Source organism: Mobula hypostoma, chromosome 12 (genome assembly GCF_963921235.1).
Source record: "Mobula hypostoma chromosome 12, sMobHyp1.1, whole genome shotgun sequence".
NCBI lineage: Eukaryota > Metazoa > Chordata > Chondrichthyes > Myliobatiformes > Myliobatidae > Mobula > Mobula hypostoma.
Window position 1 is genome coordinate 81,792,733 of NC_086108.1, and position 20,302 is coordinate 81,813,034.

General features: G+C 39.8%; 1 protein-coding gene across 5 annotated transcripts in view; it reads left to right on the top strand.

The window, feature by feature from the left end:
• Nucleotides 1-20,302, top strand: part of usp24 (ubiquitin specific peptidase 24) — a 262,902-nt gene that overhangs the window by 90,252 nt on the left and 152,348 nt on the right. For all 5 annotated transcript variants that reach the window (XM_063064478.1, XM_063064479.1, XM_063064481.1 and 2 more), the window contains 4 exons: nt 4,292-4,441; nt 7,559-7,690; nt 13,315-13,426; nt 17,788-17,864. In XM_063064478.1, the coding sequence (XP_062920548.1) occupies nt 4,292-4,441; nt 7,559-7,690; nt 13,315-13,426; nt 17,788-17,864 (471 nt within the window). The remainder of the gene's footprint in view (nt 1-4,291; nt 4,442-7,558; nt 7,691-13,314; nt 13,427-17,787; nt 17,865-20,302) is intronic.

Below are 20,302 nucleotides of genomic sequence, written 5' to 3' on the forward strand. Positions count from 1 at the left end.
TGGTGAATCTTTTTTTATCTTGCTTTTACCAGTGTACGTCTTAAGAGATTGCCCATGAGCCATATTTTAGGCTGTTTGTGCATATATGTATTGCTAGTTCCTTTCAGAAGATTTTTTTGTAGTTGGTAGACTTACCTAGAAAGCCACTGTAGCTAGCTCACCCATCATCTTGAGGAATGACCTGACAAATTGTTGATTCAACTTGTATCTTTACATAATTAGCTAGGGGATCTCAAACGAGCTACAAGCAATAGCTACCCATGTTATAGTTTTATAGGCACTTGGCATTCTGTTGAATGTTTGGCTCTACTCATTGTGATTGGGAGAAAGCTACTTTTTTTTTTGCAAGCAATATTTTTAACTTCAAATCTAATGTCTCAAGGTTTCCAGATTTTGGATGCCAGCTGATAGTGTTCTGCATACCTATATTTCCTCTGGTGCACTATTTTAGTTGCAGAATTAATGATTGTATTGACTTTACTGCAATTTTCATTTGTTCTGTATTAGAAGTCCAAGCAAGTCTCTTTCAGCTTTTGGGACAGCAACACAGAAACATGCCTTTCGGCCTATCTAGGCTATGCCAAACTGTTAGTCTACGCCAAACTGTTAGTCTACTTAGTCCCATTGACTTTCACCTGGACTATAGCCCTCCACAACCATGTACCTATCCAAATTTCTCTTAAATGTTGAAATCAACCCTGCTTCCATCACTTGTGCTGGCAGCTCGCTCCACACTCTCACTGCTGTCTGAGTGCAGAAGTTCTCCCTCATGCTTCCCTTAAACGTTTCACTCTTCATCCTAAACCCATCACCTTTAGTTGCTGTCCCAACCATCCTCAGTGGAAAAAGCCTGCTTGCATGTACCCCTCATAACTGTGTATACCTCTGCCAAATCTCCCCTCAATTTTCTACATTCTCGTGAATAAAGTCTTGACATATTCAACCTTTCCCTATAATTCAGGTTTTTTCTGCACTCTATCATTCTTTCCTGGAGGTAGGTGACCAAAACTGGACACAATAACTCAAATTAGGCCTCACCAACATCTGATACAATTTCAACATAACATCCCAACTCCTGTATTCATGACGAAGGGTCTCGGCCTGAAACGTCGACTGTAACTCTTCCTAGAGATGCTGCCTGGCCTGCTGCGTTCACCAGCGACTTTGATGTGTGTTGCTTGAATTTCCAGCATCTGCAGAATTCCTGTTGTTTCCTGTATTCATACTTAGATTTATGGCCAGTATGCCTTTATGACCCTATCTACCTGTGACACTACTTTCAAGGAATTATAGGAACGTAAGAAATAGGAGCAGGAGTAAGCCATCTGGCCTGTCGAGCTCAGTCCACCATTCAATAAGATCATGTCTGCAATTTCTCTAGAAATTTGCTGTTCTGAATTCCGCAGACTATTGGGTGGACTGTAGTATAATCCCCTAAAGGTAGTCAATACCTGTCTTATTTCTCAGTTCTACCCATAAAGCCCTACTAGATGAGCTCTCCAGTCTGTCTCAACTGGGCCCTACCATGATATTTTCTCTGACTAGTAATGTCACCCTTCCTCCTGCCCCCTTGTAACCAAGTCTCACTAATGACTACAGTGTCATAATACCATATGCTGATCCATGTCCTAAGCTCATCGGTTTTTCCTAGAATATGCCTTGCATTGAAATATGTGCAGCTCAGATCATTAGGCCCACCATGCTCATACTTTTGATTCCTGACCTTGTACGTACTCCATTTTTTTTTACATGTTTACATTTTCTTTTTATGTCCTGTACTTAACATTTTAAAACATTAGATTTCAAATGCCTTTGTTCAGACCATTCTTCCAAGGTTTATACATTTTGAACTAATCCATTTCTCCTTAATTTAATATTGTAAAAATAGACCACCTTTTAAGTTTTTCTTCACAGGTATCAGACTCTCTGAGCAGTAATTTGCCTCGTAGCACTAGATGCAATATGCTTTACTTTTTGTTGAGACACATATGTGTGAATTATATAACTTGGACTATTTTACTAATTGATGAGCAAGTCTGGCTCATTGAATGTGGATCTATTACTTGGTCTGAAAGTCTTCCTACTGAGCTGTAGCTTAACATCCCATGCTCCGTCCTTTATAAAGAAGTACCAAATAGGTACCAATTCCTATGCTGTTTGCCCAGAAAACAACTTGCGTTTATCTTTCAACAAATGGGACAGTGAAATTTTCTCTTCGCTGAATATAACAATTAAGGTATTGGAATATCAACTGAGCATTGTGCAGTGTATTTTTCAGACCCTCTATAGTAACAGCTACCATAGAACATAGAAAGTATAGCACAGTGCAGGCCCTTCAGCATACAATGTAGTATTGACTAAAAACTGTGTCTTTTTAAAAAAAGAAGACACTTCTGACATCTCTTAAATGGATTTCCTCTGGTATTGGCTGTTGCTGCCCTTAGGGAGAAATGTGCTGGCTATCCACTCTCTGTGCTTCTCATAATCTTAGACACCTCTGTCAAGTCGTATCTCATCCTCTGTCGCTTCAAAGGGAAAATCCCAGTTTGCTCAACCTTTCCTCATAAGGCCTGCTCTCCAATCTAGGCAGCATTCTGGTAAACAACTTCTTTACCCACTCTGAAGTTTCTGCATTCTTCCTGTAATGAGACAGCCAGAACTGAACACAATACTTCAAGTGTAGTCTAGGTAGAGATTTATAGAGCTGCAACATCATCTCAAGTCTCTTGAACTCATTACCCTATTAATGAAGTCCAAGGCAATGTATGCTGCCTTAACCATTCTGTCAACTTGCATGGCATCTTCGAGAGATCAATGTATTTGGACCACAAGATTCCTCTATTTCTCCACACTGCTAAGAATCTTTTTAGTAACTTTATACTCTGACTGTACGTTCGATCTTCTAAAGTGTATCTCTTCATATTGTTCCAGATTGAACTCCATTTGCCGTTTCTTCTGTCTCTATCCTGTTGTAATCTATGACAACCTTCTACGCTTGACCTGTGATTCAACCTGTGTCATCTGCAAAATTGCTAATGGACTCCTCCATTTCCTGTTCCAAGTCATTTATGAAAAGTCACAAAGAGCAAAGGTCCCAGAACAGATCCCTGTAGAACACCACTAGTCACAGACTAGAATATGCTCTGTTTCTGCTTTGTGAACAGCCCAGTTCCAATTCCATATAGCCAAGTTTCCATGGGTTCTATTATTCATGACTATCTGGATGAGTCTACCAAAGGGAACCTTGTGAAAAGCCTAACTGTTCCATATACATCACATTCATAACTCTACCTTCATCACTTTGTTTTGTTACCTTGTCAAAAAACTGAATTAGTCTCGTGAGGCCCAAACTGCTCCTCGTGCTGACTATCTCTAATCAGACTATGCTTCTCCAAATGCCGATAAATCCTTTCTCTAAATCCTCTCCAGTAATTTGATCACCACTGACAGAGAACTCACTAGTCTATAATTCCCAGGATTATCTCTATTACCATTCTTGAGCAATGGGGCAACATTTCCCATCCTCTGGTACCACTCCTGTGGCTAGTAAGGACGCAAAAATGCCAACAATTTCTTAGGAATCTCTTCCCTTCTTGTAGTAACCTGGGGTTTTCTCTCTTTCAGCCCTGGGAACTAATCAATTCTAATGTTTCACAACAATTCAAATACTGTCTCTTTCTTAACCTCAACATGCTCCAGCACATTAACCTGTTCCATGTTGACCGCACATTAGTCAAAGTATCTCTCCTTGGTGAATACTGAAGCAAAGTATCCATTAAGGACCGCCACTACCTCCTTTGTCTCCAGTACGTTTCCTCCTTTATCTTTTACTGTCCCTACCGTCTAGTCATCTTCCTGGCAATACTGGAACTGTAAATGCAAAATTTATGAATTTAGGCTTAAGGGTTTTTAATAAATTTGAGCACTTTACATCAAATATTAATTATTTTGATAAAATAAATATTGCATATTAATTTTTAAGGAATTTGGATTTTAGATCTTCATATGTAGCTATTGATTGAACAGAGATTTTCTTCAATCATTTAAAGCAAAAATAGATTAACATATTTAAAATTCTTGGTTCAAAGTATTTATTTTTCTCTATGGTTATTTGTAGTATTTTTTTCAATTGATTGTTTTAGGGTTTTGGTTGGATATCATTTCAGACCTTCAAGATGAGAAGATGTTATCCAAGCCTTTAACATTTAAAATTCAACCAATATGAGAATGATGCTTGATTTTTACTAAACTTTGAAAATTAAACACTTGGCCTCTGATTCTCGTCTTTCAGAGCATTGTGCAGGATTTGAAGAAGAACTTTGAAATCGTGAAATTGGTTACAGGAAGTCTTGTGGCTTGTCATCGACTTGCACTTTCTGCATCTGGTCCAGGAGGTCTAACAGGGTCAACAATTGTAGATGGCAGATACACCCATCAAGATGTAAGTGTTCTAGCCCTAATGTTATGCTATTCGTAATACAGCCATTCAGATTTTGTTTTGTCAGTTTTGTACCAAATAAATGCCTGCAGTTTCAGCCAGTTCTTATACCTCAACTGGCAACTATTCTGTGTACGTACAGGATGAGTTACAGATGCCTGCACCCCAGCCACTAGACTGCATCAGTTTTCTGAATTGGTCTTAATACCTTTATTGGAACCAATGCCTTTGGAATGCATCTGGAATAGACCAAAAATCACAAAAAGATTTAAAGCCATTTTCACTAGCTTTCTTAAAAATAGAACTCAATTATTTATTTGAGCAAATAATATATGAATGCATGTGTGGTATTTTCAAATATAAATTAATTGCTATAATTTTGGCTGTCAAAAATTAATTCTATCTTTTAGCATAGGAATTTTTATTTTTAATTTTAGCTCATTTAACAAAAATTTAAACTTTAATTTGAATTTGAGTTCTAGTCGTGTGTGTGTATGTGTATAGTATATATATGTAGATATATGTATATATAGTTTTTAAAATTGTGCATTGGAATGCACTGCTGCTGCGAAACAACATATTTCACGACATATGTCAGTGCTATTAAACTTGATTCAGATTCTAAACTGCAAGTTGTGGACTGAAATAATCATGCTCTTCATTACTTCTGGTTTTGCCTTTTTGGAATTGGTTTATTATTGTCATATAGACCGAGATACCGTGTAAAGCAGCGGTCCCCAACCTTTTGCGCACCGCGGACCAGTTTAATATTGACGATATTCTTGCGGACTGGCCAGTGGTTGGGGGAAGAGGTGGTGTGTTCAAGTTCGACAGTGCGTGACGGAATGAGGAAAGGTGCAGCTGACTCATATCATTTCCTATTGCCAAATCATATCGTTTCCTCATGGCCCGATAGCACATGCTCGCAGCCCGGTACTTGTCTTGCACACTCTCTGTAGAGATCAAATTACAGAGTGCACTGAGGTAGAGCAAGGTAAAATAATAACAATGCAAAATCAACACCGGTGTCTGTAACTGGAACTTGCACGTCTTGATAGAATGACCCCAGTCAGTCCAAGTTGGCAGTAACATCTCAAATTCCATCATGCTGAGCAGTGGTGCCCCCCCGCCGCCCCCCAGGTTTGAGTGCTCAGTCCACTGATGTTCACACTGCTGACTCATGACTGCACTGCCAGCTTCAGCTCAAGTTGCGTCATCAAGTTCGCTGATGACACTGCAGCGATTGGCCTCATCAGCAACAAAGATGAGTCATCATACAGAGAGGAGGTAGAGAGGCATCATGTGGTGCGAGAGCAACCCGAGTCTCAACATGGATAAGACAAAAGAGATGATTGTGGACTTGAAGAAGGTACAGGTCGATCACTCTCCATTACACATCAGTGGCTCTGCAGTGGAGAGAGTGAAGAGCATGAAGCTCCTTAGTGTACACATAAAGCGTGATCTAACCTGGGCCAACAACACCTCACTAGACAAGAAGACACAGCAGCATCTACACTTTCTGAGGAGGTTGAGGTGTGCAAGGCTCCCGGCCCCCATTCTAACAACTTTTTACAGGAGTACCATCAAGAGTGTCCTGTCTGGCTACATCAAAACTCTACCGAAAACAGTAAAAGCTGCTGAGGAAATCATCACTATTTCTGACATTTTCAAGTGTTGCGGATGAAGGGCCCAAAGCATTGTTGATAATCTCTATCACCCATATCACAATCTCTTTGACCTATTGCCGTCAGGAAGGAGGTGCAGAAGCATCAGGGCGAGGTCTGCCAGACTGGGTCACAGCTTCTTCCTTCATTCTGCGAGACCGATGAGCACCCTGCCAGCACAGAGGTCTCATCACTCGGACAGCGAGCTTTTTACTATACTGTTTGCCACTGCTGTACTTTACCTGCATTTTGAATTATATTTTGTTCACTTATTGTAATATTTTGTTTTATATGCTGAGTGTGATATATTATGTATACAAACTCTATACAGGCAGCAGCAGGAATTGAACCTGGGTCGCTGACACTGTAAAGCATTGTGCTAACCACTACACTACAATGCTGTCCAATTGTACAGTGAAGGGAAACAATAAGAAGCAAGATCACAACAAGGTAGATTGTGATGTCAAGTATCATTCTAGGGAACCATTTAATAGTCTTATAACAGTGGGGTTGAGGATGTCCTTGAGCCTGGTGGTAGTACATGCTTTCGGGCTTACCTTTTATATGTTCTGTGTAATGGAAGGGGAGAAGAGAGAATGTCCTTTTTTTAAAAATCCCATAGTTGAACTGACATAACATACTTTAAGCCTTTTCTTTTTGAAAGAAAAATAATCAAAGCCTTTAGTAGGTCTGAGAATCAGAAAATTTATCCCAATAGCTTCTGAGAAGGTGGCTGATTCACAGTTGTCATCTGTAAACAGCAACTTCATTGAAATTTGTCAAAAACTGGTAATGAGTTAATGTTGCTAAATATTTGTTTTCATGAGAGATAAGGAACTGAAACAATTTTAAAAAAAATAGGTCAGTGAATGATGTAGAAGTGGAAGGTTTGTTTTAGATTATTCATTTAACTTTGAATTGGATGAGTGTTCTAAAACTCTAGACGTAGATGATTTCATTTTAGAACTAATTTCTTACATTTTAGTTATCATTTTTTTACGTAGAGAGTGGTAATTTTATGCAGAGTGGTGAGTGCATGGAATAGGCTGCTGGCGACGGTGGTGGAGGCGGATACGATAGGGTCTTTTAAGAGACTCCTAGATAGGTACATAGAGCTTAGAAAAATAGAGGGCTATGGGTAACCCTAGGTAATTTCTAAGATAAGGACATGTTCGGCACAGCTTTGTGGGCTGAAGGCCCTGTATTGTGCTCTAGGTTTTCTATGTTTCCATGTTATCATGGCACCATTATCCACTATGGATTATTTTTTTGTTATCTTCAGTAGTATATGTCACTCCTTTTTTTTGAAAGCTAGTTCATCATTTTTCCAGATGTTGGCGATGTTTAAATGATTTACTTCCATAATACACAGTCATTTATTGTGGCAAAAGCTGGACCCAAAATCTGTTGTAGTAGTTTTGGAGTCAAAAAGTACCTGATTCTGTTTCTTCCACAGTACTTGGAAGCACACCTGAGGTTCCTTGCATTTTTTCTTCAAGAAGCCAGCCTTTACATTGGTTGGAATCGTGCCAAGGAGATTTGGGAGTGCCTGGTGTCTGGAGCAGATATCTGTGAACTCGATCGAGAGGTACATTGGTCTGATAATCTCTCTTGTTTGAAGTATTCTCTAATGTTGTTTCATCTCTCATTTTTTCCCTCATGTTAATTTGATGTTTACTTTAGAAACACCTTTTGCACTAAATCCATGCCAAAAATGTATCTGATATTATTGACAGTAATAGCCTTGGTAGTCTCATTACAATGTGGAAAATTGGCTGGGAAAAGCCAATCACTTTTCATGTGATAATCAGTAAAAAGATAAAATTTTGTTGACAGTACCACCAGTTGATATTTGGCCTCTAATAGCCTCAGTAATATTCAGTTTAGATTTCACTGGCATTACTGGGTATCACATCATAGTTTGATCCAGACATTGATTAAAGAGCTAAATATCAGGTCTGCACTGATAGTGACTGCCCTTGGTAAAATTTAAGTCTGAGGATTTAGTGTGTGTGGGCAATCATGTCTTTTGAATTTGACTTTTTTTTTTAAGAGATGACCAAGAAGATTGACAAGACAGGGCAGTAGACATTGCCTTTGCGGACTTTAGCAAGGCCTTTCACAAGGTCCTGTGTGATAGACCTGTCAAGAAAATTAGAGCACATGGCATCCAGAGTGAGGTAGCCAACTGGATACAAAATTGGCTTGGTGGTATGACACAGGAAGGTAATGGAGGGGCTTTCAGGCTGAAGGCCTTTGACCAGTGGTGTGTTGCAGTCCTCAATGGAGTCCTCTGTCATATATATTAATAATTTGGATGAAAATGTAGGTGGCATTGTCAACAAATTTGCAGATTGATAGTATAGTGGACACTGAAGAAAGTTGTTTTCTAACTGGGAAGTGGACAGGGGAATGGCAGATGGAATTCTGTATTACAAGAAGGGAGTTCGCAATCTGCAAAAGTGATCTGGATTGCATTTTTCCAGAACTTGAAGCCATGTCATCTGCATTTAAAAAAAAAACTGGCAAATAGTTGCTTAGTTATTTGCTTTTTTTGGTGAATTCTGTAAGACTGAATTTTATTCCATATCTCAAATTGCTGTTACTCGAATGACTGTAATGCAAAGCTGGTATCTGTTATGAGCTGTCAGAGGATGTAGTTGAGTTAGGAGCAGAAATAACAGTTAAGAGGCATTTGTATGGGTACTCCAATGATCAAGGCATGGAGAGGTATGGAATTAATGGGATGTGTTGGTGGGCATAATGGTTGGCATAAATGTAGCTTGCTTAAGGGCTTACTTCTATGGAGAACAACACTAACTCCAGTGTGAAAAATCTCCAGTGGTTAGATACATACTTTGAGGGAGTTGGAGGGTTGGGTGGGGGGTTGAAAAAGGGGAACATTATAAGAAATATCATTGAAAGTCCAATGTGCTAGTCTCAGGACATCACAGCAGGAATTCCTCACATAGCGCCCTTGGACTCGCACCCTAAGCGATATTACCAATAACTTTCTTTCCATCATAGGTGGATATGTTTATTGATAATTACATTATGTTCAATATCATTTACAACTGGCTCCTAACAAATGAAGCAGTCATGCCTGTACTGATTAGAGGCAAATAATGTTATGTGCCCAAAAAGGTTAAAAGTTCAAAGTAGATTTAATATCAGAATGAATATATATATGTCACCATGTACAACCCTTATATTAATTTTCTTGCGGGCATACTCAAATCCATAAATCAATGAAAGACCACAGCAACTTGAGCATTCAACCAGTGTGCAAATACAAAAGGTAATGAATGATAATAATAATAAATAAATAAATAAATAAGCAATAATTAACCAGAACATAAAATGAAGTGTCCTTGAAAGTGGGTCCACAGGCTGTGAGAATATTTCAATGATGGGGTAAGTGAAGTTATCCCCTTTGGTTCAAGAGCCTGATACTTGAGAGGTAATAACTGTTCCTGAACCTGGTGGTGTGAGGCCTGAGGCACCTGTAGCTTCTTCCTTAGACAATAGGTGCAGGAGTAGGCCATTCAGCCCTTCGAGCCAGCACCGCCATTCACTTTGATCATGGCTGATCATCCACAATCAGTACGCTTTTCCTGCCTTCTCCCCATATCCCTTGACTCCGCTATCTTTAAGAGCTCTATCTAACTCTTTCTTGAAAGAATCCAGAGAATTGGCCTCCACTGCCTTCTGAGGCAGACCATTCCACAGAACCACAACCCTCTGTGTGAAAAAGTTTTTCCTCAACTCCGTTCTAAATAGTCTACCCCTTATTCTTAAACTGTGGCCTCTGGTTCTGGACTCCCCCAACATCGGGAACATGTTTCCTGCCTCTCGCGTGTCCAATCCCTTAATAATCTGATATGTTTCAATCAGATCCCCTCTCATCCTTCTAAATTCCAGTCTATACAAGCCCAGCCGCTCCAATCTTTCAACATATGACAGTCCCGCCATCCCAGGAATTAACCTCATGAACCTATGCTGCACTCTCTCAATAGCTAGAATGTCCTTCCTCAAATTTGGAGACCAAAACTGTACACAGTGCTCTAGGTGTGGTTTCACCAGGGCCCTGTACAACTGCAGAAGGACCTCTTTGCTCCTATACTCAACTCCTCTTGTTATGAAGGCCAACATGCCATTAGCTTTCTTCACTGCCTGCTGTACCTGCATGCTTACTTTCAGTGACTGGTGAACAAGGACACCTAGATCTCGTTGTACTTCCCCTTTTCCTAACTTGACACCATTCAGATAGTAATCTGCCTTCCTGTTCTTGCCACCGAAGTGGATAACCTCACATTTATCCACATTAAACTGCATCTGCCATGCATCTGCCCACTCACCCAACCTGTCCAAGTCACCCTGCATTCTCATAACATCCTCCTCACATTTCACACTGCCACCCAGGTAAGGACAGCAGCAAGAAGAAAACATGACCTGAGTTGTGGAATTCCCTGATGACGGATACTGCTTTTCTGCAACAGTACTTTGTATAGAAGTGCTCAGTGGTGGGGAGGGTTTTACCCATGATGGAATGGACCATAATCACTGCTGCTGAAAAGTATCCCCATAGCATGATGCTAACCCACCATACTTTACAGCAGGGATGGTACTACCTGGCTGGTATGCAGTATTAGATCTACGTACTGCTCAGTGTTGAGGCTAAAAAGTTCCACTTTAGTCTCATCTGACCACTACACCTTCCACATCTTTACAGTATCTTATAAGAGATGCTTTGCAAAGTCTTTATTGGCAAGAATATGTTTTTCTTTAAAGGTACCTGTGGTGTAATTCTAATACTGCCCATCAGTCAGGTAACACAATCATTACTGTGAAGTATGGTGGAGGTAGCATTGTGCTTTTCAGCACCGGGGACTGGGATTGATAGGAAGGTGAATGCTGCAGAATATAGAGAGATCCTGGATAAAAACCTGCTAGCCTTTGCCAGAAAGCTTAAACTGGGGAGGAAGTCCATCTTTCAGCGGGACAATGACTGAAAGCACACTGCCAGAGCAACCTTGTGAAGCCCCCTCACCGGGTTTGTAGAGAAACTTGGCTCGTTAGCCGGTTCTGCTAACAGCCACTGGACTCAGCAGTGAGAAGGCCACCTTTCTCAAACAATGTACGTCTAGGGTAGGTATGATTTGGGTCCCACCAAACCGGGAAGCTGGGATGTTTCGACTAATGGTACCCCGATTTCAGTGAATGCTGTGTAAATACTGCCCACATGCAGTTATCCATCGCAAGAAATAATAGATCATACACTGTCTACAATTATTAAAAACTGTATTTACTAATTTCAGCTTAATTGAACAGTTTTTAAGAGGAAAAAGAAGGAAAAGAAAAAAAAAGGTCCTAATATAATTAAACCAGTCTAAGTGTGGACATGTTGGAGCTCCTATCTTCCAAAAGCTATGTGTATCCCTTAATCAAAGCGTCAACCTCTCATCACTGAGAACCATTAGAACTTATCTTCTTGGATTCCTTCAAATCGCTCTCTCTCGGCAGATCGAATCCTATGACCGTCTCTCTTGATCGTCTCCTCTCTCCATCTCCCACCAAAAGACCACAATCCCACCAGTGTCTGCTCTTCTTCAGCCAGCTTTCTCTAGAACCTTTAATCATTCCATCATCCTGATTGGCTGACACAGCATTCCTAAGTTGAACATCACAGCCCTTATCTTTAACTGAAACTCAAACACTATCATCAGGACACACTGCTTCTACAGAAAGCTACAAAATGAAATACCCTACAGCATTAGCAGCAAAAATCTTAACCAGGATGTTACACTTGGAGTTGCCTTAACCCAATTCCACATCTCTGGCAAGACTTCAAGATTGCCACCCCCAACTAACCTGGTGCAGCTTGAGCAATCTTTCATGGAGAAATGGGCAAATCGTGCTCCATCACATGCAAAGCTAATAGAGACTTATCCAAAAAGACTGTAGTAGCTGTGAGAGGTGGTTCAACTAAGTACTGAACAAAGGGATAAGAATATTTTTGAACTGCTGACATTTCAGGTTTTGAATTTTTAGTTTTTCATACTTTACAATTTTCCTTGTTTTTTTGAGCTCTACTATGAAAAAAGGGGCATGTGATTCATAAATAAAAATTCTCAGTTAATCAAAATTCCTGGTTGTAATACTCATTTATGTGAACTAAAGGTTAGGCACTGAATACTTTTTCACGGCACTTCAGAAGTTTGTACAAAGTTTTATATTTTCAAAGCTTTAATTTAAAATAACCATCAACGAGAGAGAGTCTTCTACCAAACCTTGACATCTAAAGGCTTCATCACCAACACCTTCAACAGCCTGAACACCAGTGTCCCTCGAGTATTAAATATTTTAAAATGGGAAATAGATACTGACTGTCTATTTATGACCCTCAGAACCCTAAGTTTGTCAGGTCTCCCCTCAGCCTCAGCCATTCCCAGTCTGTCCAGTCTCGAAATAGCACATGCCATCTAATCCAGACAGCATCCTGTTAAACCTCATCAATACCCTCTCCATAGCCTCCATATCCTTCCTATAATGGGTGACATGATGCAACCTAATTTAGTGTTTTATAATGTTGTAACATAACTTCGTGTCACTTTTTGAACTGAATGTTTAGAGTAAGTTCTCAGCTGTATTCTTACCTGCACCTCTCAATGGGAAATTGGTGGTGATGCACAACACTGATGCAGAAAAAGGAATAAATATAAAAATCCTTCCATATTTGGGAATTTATTTTTATTTATTTAGAGAGAGTGCATGGAACAGGCCCTGTTGGCCCAACTAGCCACATTGCCCAGCAACTCACCTATTTAACGCTAGCCTAATCAAAGGATGATTTAGAATGACTAATTAACCTACTTAACTGGTACACCTTTGGGCTGTGGAAAGAAACCGGAACACCTAGAGAAAACCCACGTGGTCACAGGGAGAACATGCAAACTTCTTACAGAAGAAGTAGAATTGAACTCTGAACTCTGACACCCTAACTTACAATAGCATTGAGCTAACCACTATGGTGCCCATAGAATAGTTGTAATAGATGGTCAGTAACAAGGATTTTAAAATTAATATTGTTTTTGCAAGCATTTTTAGTTTAATACACTATTAAATGTAAAGTTCTGTATTTTTCAAAGGAAACATCAGAAAGAAAATAACTTGCAATTTAACAATCTCTTCTTTGATAACCTGTTTCCTCAGTTGTGCTTTGAATGGTTTACCAAAGGACATGGAGATTTGGAGAGTGATGTTCAACAACAGCTTTTTAAAGAAAAAATCCTCAAACTGGAACCCTATGAAATCACTATGAATGGTATGCATTTACTTAAATGAAAAGCAAATATCTTATACTCTTCAAATCCTTGATTCTTCCAAGTATTTCACAGCAAATGCAGTACAATGCATTCTGGTTAATTGGGACATACATTTTGGCTCAATTAGGTGGCTGCCCCAATTAACCAGAGTTTCATGAAAATAGTTAAAAAGGTATACAAAAGACAAACTACGATTTAACTGTGTAACAAATTATGTATTTAAATAAAATACCGTACAAATTAGAAAACTATCAATGCTACTTCAGTACTATAAAGCTTTTAGTTCCTAATAGTCATCAGCGGAGGAATTAATCCAGTGTATGCTGCTGTGTTCTTTTGATTGTAGATAAACAAAGTCAGTGAAGAACCTTAGTGTAGACAATGGACAGCCTTTATACAATCCTTTCAATGATTGCATCCTCCAAATCTTCATTTTCATTGTAACATTCAAGATGATTGTTCATACCTTCCAATTCTTTGTAGTTTCTAACTTGGAAGTAGTGAAATCATTTCATTTTTACCCCTTACTGTTTTGGGCATCTCCAAGCCTGAATACTTGAAAATGCAATGAGCAAAATTGTCTTACTACTTATTTCTCACTAACTATCAGTGACAAAAATCACGGCTTTATAAACACAAACACGGGCTGTTTAAAAGCTTTCACTTTAAGCACGGTGTAGTGTCTAACAGCCATGCAATTTCACACAACTGACACCAGTTAGAAAATGTTTGGCTTCAGATTCCTGCCCCAATTAAGCGGCATAGTGTCTGAAAAAATGGAGAATCCTAGCTATTTTCTGGATTAGTTTTTGCTCCCTAAGAGTTGGTCCAAATAAGTGGCTGCTCCAATTAACTGGAATCAACTGTACTTCTAAAATATAATTGATTCTTTGTAGTTAATTTGCAGTTTTATAGTGGTCCTACTCAATGTACTTCTGAATCATCTGCCAAGTTTATTTGCGTCACAATTTTCTTTCATTGAGAGTAATGGCCTGGAACCTCCGCTAACCTTTAGCTCATCAGGCTATTCCGAATTGTTATGTAACCCCAGGACCATTCTAGACAATTGCAAGGCTCAACTTAAAGCAAGGATTTTGTGTAAGTGACAAGTATCATCCAGGAATTGCCTTGAGAGCCAGTTAAGCCCTTCCCCAAGTTTACTGGATGCCCAGAGGAACTGAATGTTTGTGAATATCTGGACTATTCCTCTTCTCACCCTGTCTCTTGCAAAAATGCCATCCCCTTCTCGCAATTCCTCCGTCTCCGCCGCATCTGCTCTCAGGATGAGGCTTTTCATTCTAGGACGAGGGAGATGTCTTCCTTTTTTAAAGAAAGGGGCTTCCCTTCCTCCACTATCAACTCTGCTCTTAAACGCATCTCCCCCATTTCACGTACATCTGCTCTCACTCCATCCTCCCACCACCCCACTAGGAATAGGGTTCCCCTGGTCCTCACCTACCACCCCACCAGTCCAACATATTATTCTCCGTAACTTCCGCCACCTCCAACGGGATCCCACCACTAAGCACATCTTTCCCTCCCCCCATCTCTCTGCATTCCGCAGGGATCGCTCCCTACACAACTCCCTTGTCCATTCGTCCCCCCCATCCCTCCCCACTGATCTCCCTCCTGGCACTTATCCGTGTAAGCGGAACAAGTGCTACACATGCCCTTACACTTCCTCCCTTACCACCATTCAGGGCCCCAAACAGTCCTCCCAGGTGAGGCAACACTTCACCTGTGAGTCAACTGGGGTGATATACTGCGTCCGGTGCTCCCGATGTGGCCTTTTATATATTGGCGAGACCCGACGCAGACTGGGAAACCGCTTTGCTGAACATCTACGCTCTGTCCGCCAGAGAAAGCAGGATCTCCCAGTGGCCACACATTTTAGTTCCACATCCCATTCCCATTCTGACATGTCCATCCACGGCCTCCTCTACTGTAAAGATGAAGCCACACTCAGGTTGGAGGAACAACACCTTATATTCCGTCTGGGTAGCCTCCAACCTGATGGCATGAACATCGACTTCTCTAACTTCCGCTAAGGCCCCACCTCCCCCTCGTACCCCATCTGTTACTCATTTTTATGCACACATTCTTTCTCTCACTCTCCTTTTTCTCCCTCTGTCCCTCTGAATATACCTCTTGCCCATCCTCTGGGTCCCCCCCCCCCCCCCGTCTTTCTTCCCGGACCTCCTGTCCCATGATCCTCTCGTATCCCCTTTTGCCTATCACCTGTCCAGCTCTTGGCTCTATCCCTCCCCCTCCTGTCTTCTATCATTTTGGATGTCCCCCTCCCCCTCCAACTTTCAAATCCCTTACTCACTCTTCCTTCAGTTAGTCCTGACGAAGAATCTCGGCCTGAAACGTCGACTGCACCTCTTCCTACAGATGCTGCCTGGCCTGCTGCGTTCACCAGCAACTTTGATGTGTGTTGCTTGAATTTCCAGCATCTGCAGAATTCCTGTTGTTTGTGAATAGGTTGGTCATTTATGAATATTCAAAGACATAGAAATGCTCATCATATTTAAAATACTACAATAGTGTTTTAAAATTAATCAAGAACATTTAATCAGTTAATTAACTCAACTGAAACTCAAAGGTAATTATCCTGTACTTACAACGAAATCTGCAGATGCTGGAATTTCAAGCAACACACGGCCCGAAACGTCGACTGTACCTCTTCCTATAGATGCTGCCTGGCCTGCTGCGTTCACCAGCAACTTTTATGCGTGTTATCATGTACTTGTCATTTTCCCTGCAGCAGATTCTTCACATTCATTATATGAATGGGCCCATTGCACTTTAAGCAAGCACGTCCCCTTCCCATTAGATGCTGAAAGATAGGCAAAACTCGTGTTCCATTGCTAGATTCCATGAGGAATTCAGCAGAGGACATCCTTATCTCAAGAGCATTTGAGTTTCTGCAAATCTGTGTTTACACTGCTGGTTTTCAGAGTTACATATCTGGTTGAGATTTTTGAAAGCACTGGGAAGTTAGTGATTTTGTCTAATTCCCTTTGAGGTTATAGTGGAGAGTTGCCTTGAACATTCGCTATAGGTAACTAAATTAATGTTTCTTTTAAATATTTATTAACTATTGTTGACTGCTGCCCATCGGAAAGAATTAACAGCTGATATTTTAGTTTCTAATCTACATTGGTCAACAATGGCATATGTTGGATTAATGGGAATCTAATGTCTTCCTGCTTATGGAAAGTATTTTAAGCAGTTAGTTCTAGAAGGAAGCAATTGAACTAATGTTTTGATAATAAATAGGGATGTTTTTGTAATGTTTAGAATCATAGAAACATATAACATTTAAGGAAAATCTATTCTTACTTCATGTTTATGACTTGCCAAAACGTGCAATGTCCTTTCTCCCTGATAAAGTAGTTGACGAGATATCCAAAAAAAAGTTGAATTGGTTGCTCAAGTGACAGTAACAATTTGCCTCTTATTACAACTAAGTCCCATATATCAACTGGTCAGCTTTAATTTACACTATTTTGACTCTGTTTAATGTTGTATTGTGGTGATGCAATAGTTTTATATTATATTAGATAGAGGAGAGCATCACATTTAAAAACAAATATTTTTCTTCATTAGATTGCAATTGATGCTTTTGAAAGCCTCATGTTAGAAGTTAAACAGTATCTGGGAGAGAAAATTAGTTTGTAGCCAGTTGTATTAAAGAGAGGCTAAGATTAGGGATTCATTCCATCCTGTCAAGCAGATGGGATCCAGACAGAAGTTCCATTGTCAGCACGATTGCTCATGCTTATAATATACTGTATATTCTTTCTTTTTAAATCTTTTTATTGAATAAGTATACAAAAAGGTAAGCCATATAGACACTAATACACTGTTAGAATATAATAAAATTACAGAAGATATTATTACAAAAAAAAACTACAAACAATGTAATTTAAACATAACATACCAAGGTAACATAATAGTATACTAATTTTTATATATATATCAATAAAGAAAAGGAAAACGCCCCCCCAAAAAAAACCACCGTGCAACTAACTAAAAGCAAAGCAAAGCAATGGGCTAACTTGAAACTAAAGAGTTAAACTTAAAATCACGTCCTCAATCCCGACCTCCATTAAAAACAGTAAAAAAAAACAAGAAGGGTATATATTATAATATACTGTATATTCATGTTAAAATTTGTACTAGTGGGGATTCCCAACGTGGTGTATACTTTGTGCATATAAGGTGACCTTGATGACATGTATAATAATGCTCAGTTTTTTAACTTATTTGTTTTGTGTCATCTGGTATGCTAATTACACCTTAACTAAAATATTCCTATTCTGAAATCGTAACCAACTGTTCTGGTTCTCTGTAGGTTTCAATCTCTTCAAAACTTTCTTTGAGATAGTAAATCTATCTGACCATCGACTAAAAAGACAGGGTGCTCAGCTGGTAAGATAAATGTTCTCTTATGCTTCAATTTGTACTTGTTCTGGAAGTATCTATGAATTTTTAAGTTTACTTCAAAAATTCTGAAACAGAACTTGAATGATGAGTTGAATTAAGCAGTGTTTAAAATGTTACCTGGTTATATAGCATAGTTCCCTGAAATTTTTGGACTGCATTGCAAACAATGATATACAGTTTATCGACATCAATGGGACAGTAGAATATGAATTCTAACAAAAAGGCAGTTCACACCTGAGGTAATTTTTCTTTTTAGTGCACAGACTATGCAGCGGTCCATTTCTGACTTCTCTCTTCTTTACATCTCAATTTGTTTCCTGAATGGAAGTCAATATATTATAACCCAATGACTCCCATAACCAACTCCACTGCACCTTCTTATAACCTGTCTTCTATAAAAAGTACTTTCTATTATCTCAGTTTCTCTTTCTCTATGAAAACCACCTTTCCCTCTACCGTAGCCAACGTGGTTGTCAACTTGTCACCTCTATTTTGCATAGGTCTCATCCTCTTGCCTCCAACACAGAGCAAGGATTGGGTTTTCCCTTACCCCCACAAGCTTCCACATTCAAAAGATCATTCTCATGTCCACCTCTTCCAACATGATCCTACCACAGACACATCTTCCCATCTCCAACACTCACAGCTCTTCTCATAGTCATTTTCCATGCAACCTTTGTTCTGTGTCCCTCCTCCCTCCACCTGGAAAAACATATGACATTTCTCATTGTGAAGGAGGGTCCTTGAACTTAAAAAGTTAACTTGCTCTTTCCCCTGATTGTGTTTGATCTGCTGTATTCTACACTTTTTTTGTTGGCCAAAGTGGTCACATGAAACTAATGTGAGTTTAATTAATAAAAGCAATTAAGTCTTTACGGTTAAGGTCTAAGATGTCATTGTGGGTGCTGTCATTGTTCTTTGTACCATATGCAAACTGGGCTTTACCATGAGGTGTCACTTTCAGCAGAATTTACATGGATAATGACTTGTTCTTGTAGAAAATGCTGCTACATTTTGCTTGTGTGTTTTTTTTAGTGCTTGGGCCATTTTATGGATTCTGCACACTATTTTCATCAAAAATTTTTTGACAAAGTATTTTTTTCTGTCTGTGGCATCCTTTTCCTCTGACAATATGAGCACATGAGAACAGAGGACGCACGTGCACGCCCACGTAGAAGTTTGGGCACCCCGGTCAAAATTTCTGTTACTGTGAATAGTTAAGTGAGTAGAAGATGAACTGATCTCCAAAAGTCATAAAGTTAAAGATGAAACATTCTTTTTAACATTTTAAGCAAGATTAGTGTATTAGTTTTGTTTTGTACAATTTTAGAGTGAAAATAAGGAAAGGAGCACCATGCAAAAGTTTGGGCACCCCAAGAGATTTGAGCTCTCAGATAACTTTTTTTTAGGTTATGAGGACACGCAGTCCTCTTTTATTGTCATTTAGTAATGCATGCATTAAGAAATGATACAATGTTTTTCCAGAATGATATCGCAGAAACACATGACAAACCAACTTAAAAACTGACAAAAACCACATAATTATAACATATAGTTACAACAGTGCAAAGCAATACCGTAATTTGATAAGAACAGACCATGGGCATGGTAAAAGTCTCAAAGTCTCTCGAAAGTCCCATCATCTCATGCAGACGGTAAACATCCAGCGCCGCAAACTTGCCGATGCAGCATCCTGGAAGCACCCGACCACAGTCTGACTCAGAGCCCATTGGAAAACTCCGAGCCTCCGACCAGCTCTCCGACACTGAGCACCATCTGTGCCAAGCGTTTTGACCCCGGCAATAGGCAAAGCCGAGGATTTGGGGCCTTCTCCTCCGGCGATTCTCGATCGCACAGTAGCAGCGGCAGTGAAGCGGGCATTTCAGAAGTTTCTCCAGATGTTCCTCCGTGCTTCTTCACATCTGTCTCCATCAAATCAGGATTGTGCACGGCATCCTACTTAACAAATATGATATCATTCGGAACGGCCGCGCGTGCTGCGTCGCGCCACCATCTTCTCCTCCCTCCTTAGACCTTAAGGTCTTAGACCTTAAATAGCTTGTTAGGGCTATGGCTTGTTCACAGTCATCATTAGGAAAGGCCAGGTGATGTAAATTTCAAAGCTTTATAAATACCCTGACTCCTCAAACCTTGTCCCAACAATCAGCAGCCATGAGCTCCTTTAAGCAGCTGCCTAGCACTCTGAAAATTAAAATAAATGATGCTCACCAAGCAGGAGAAGGCTATAAGAAGATAGCAAAGTGTTTTCAGGTAGCCGTTTCCTCAGTTTGTAATGTAATTAAGAAATGGCAGTTAACAGGAACGGGGGTCAAGTTGAGGTCTGGAAGACCAAAAAAACTTTACGAGAGAACTGCTCGTAGGATTGCAAGAAAGGCAAATCAAAACTCCCGTTTGACTGCGAA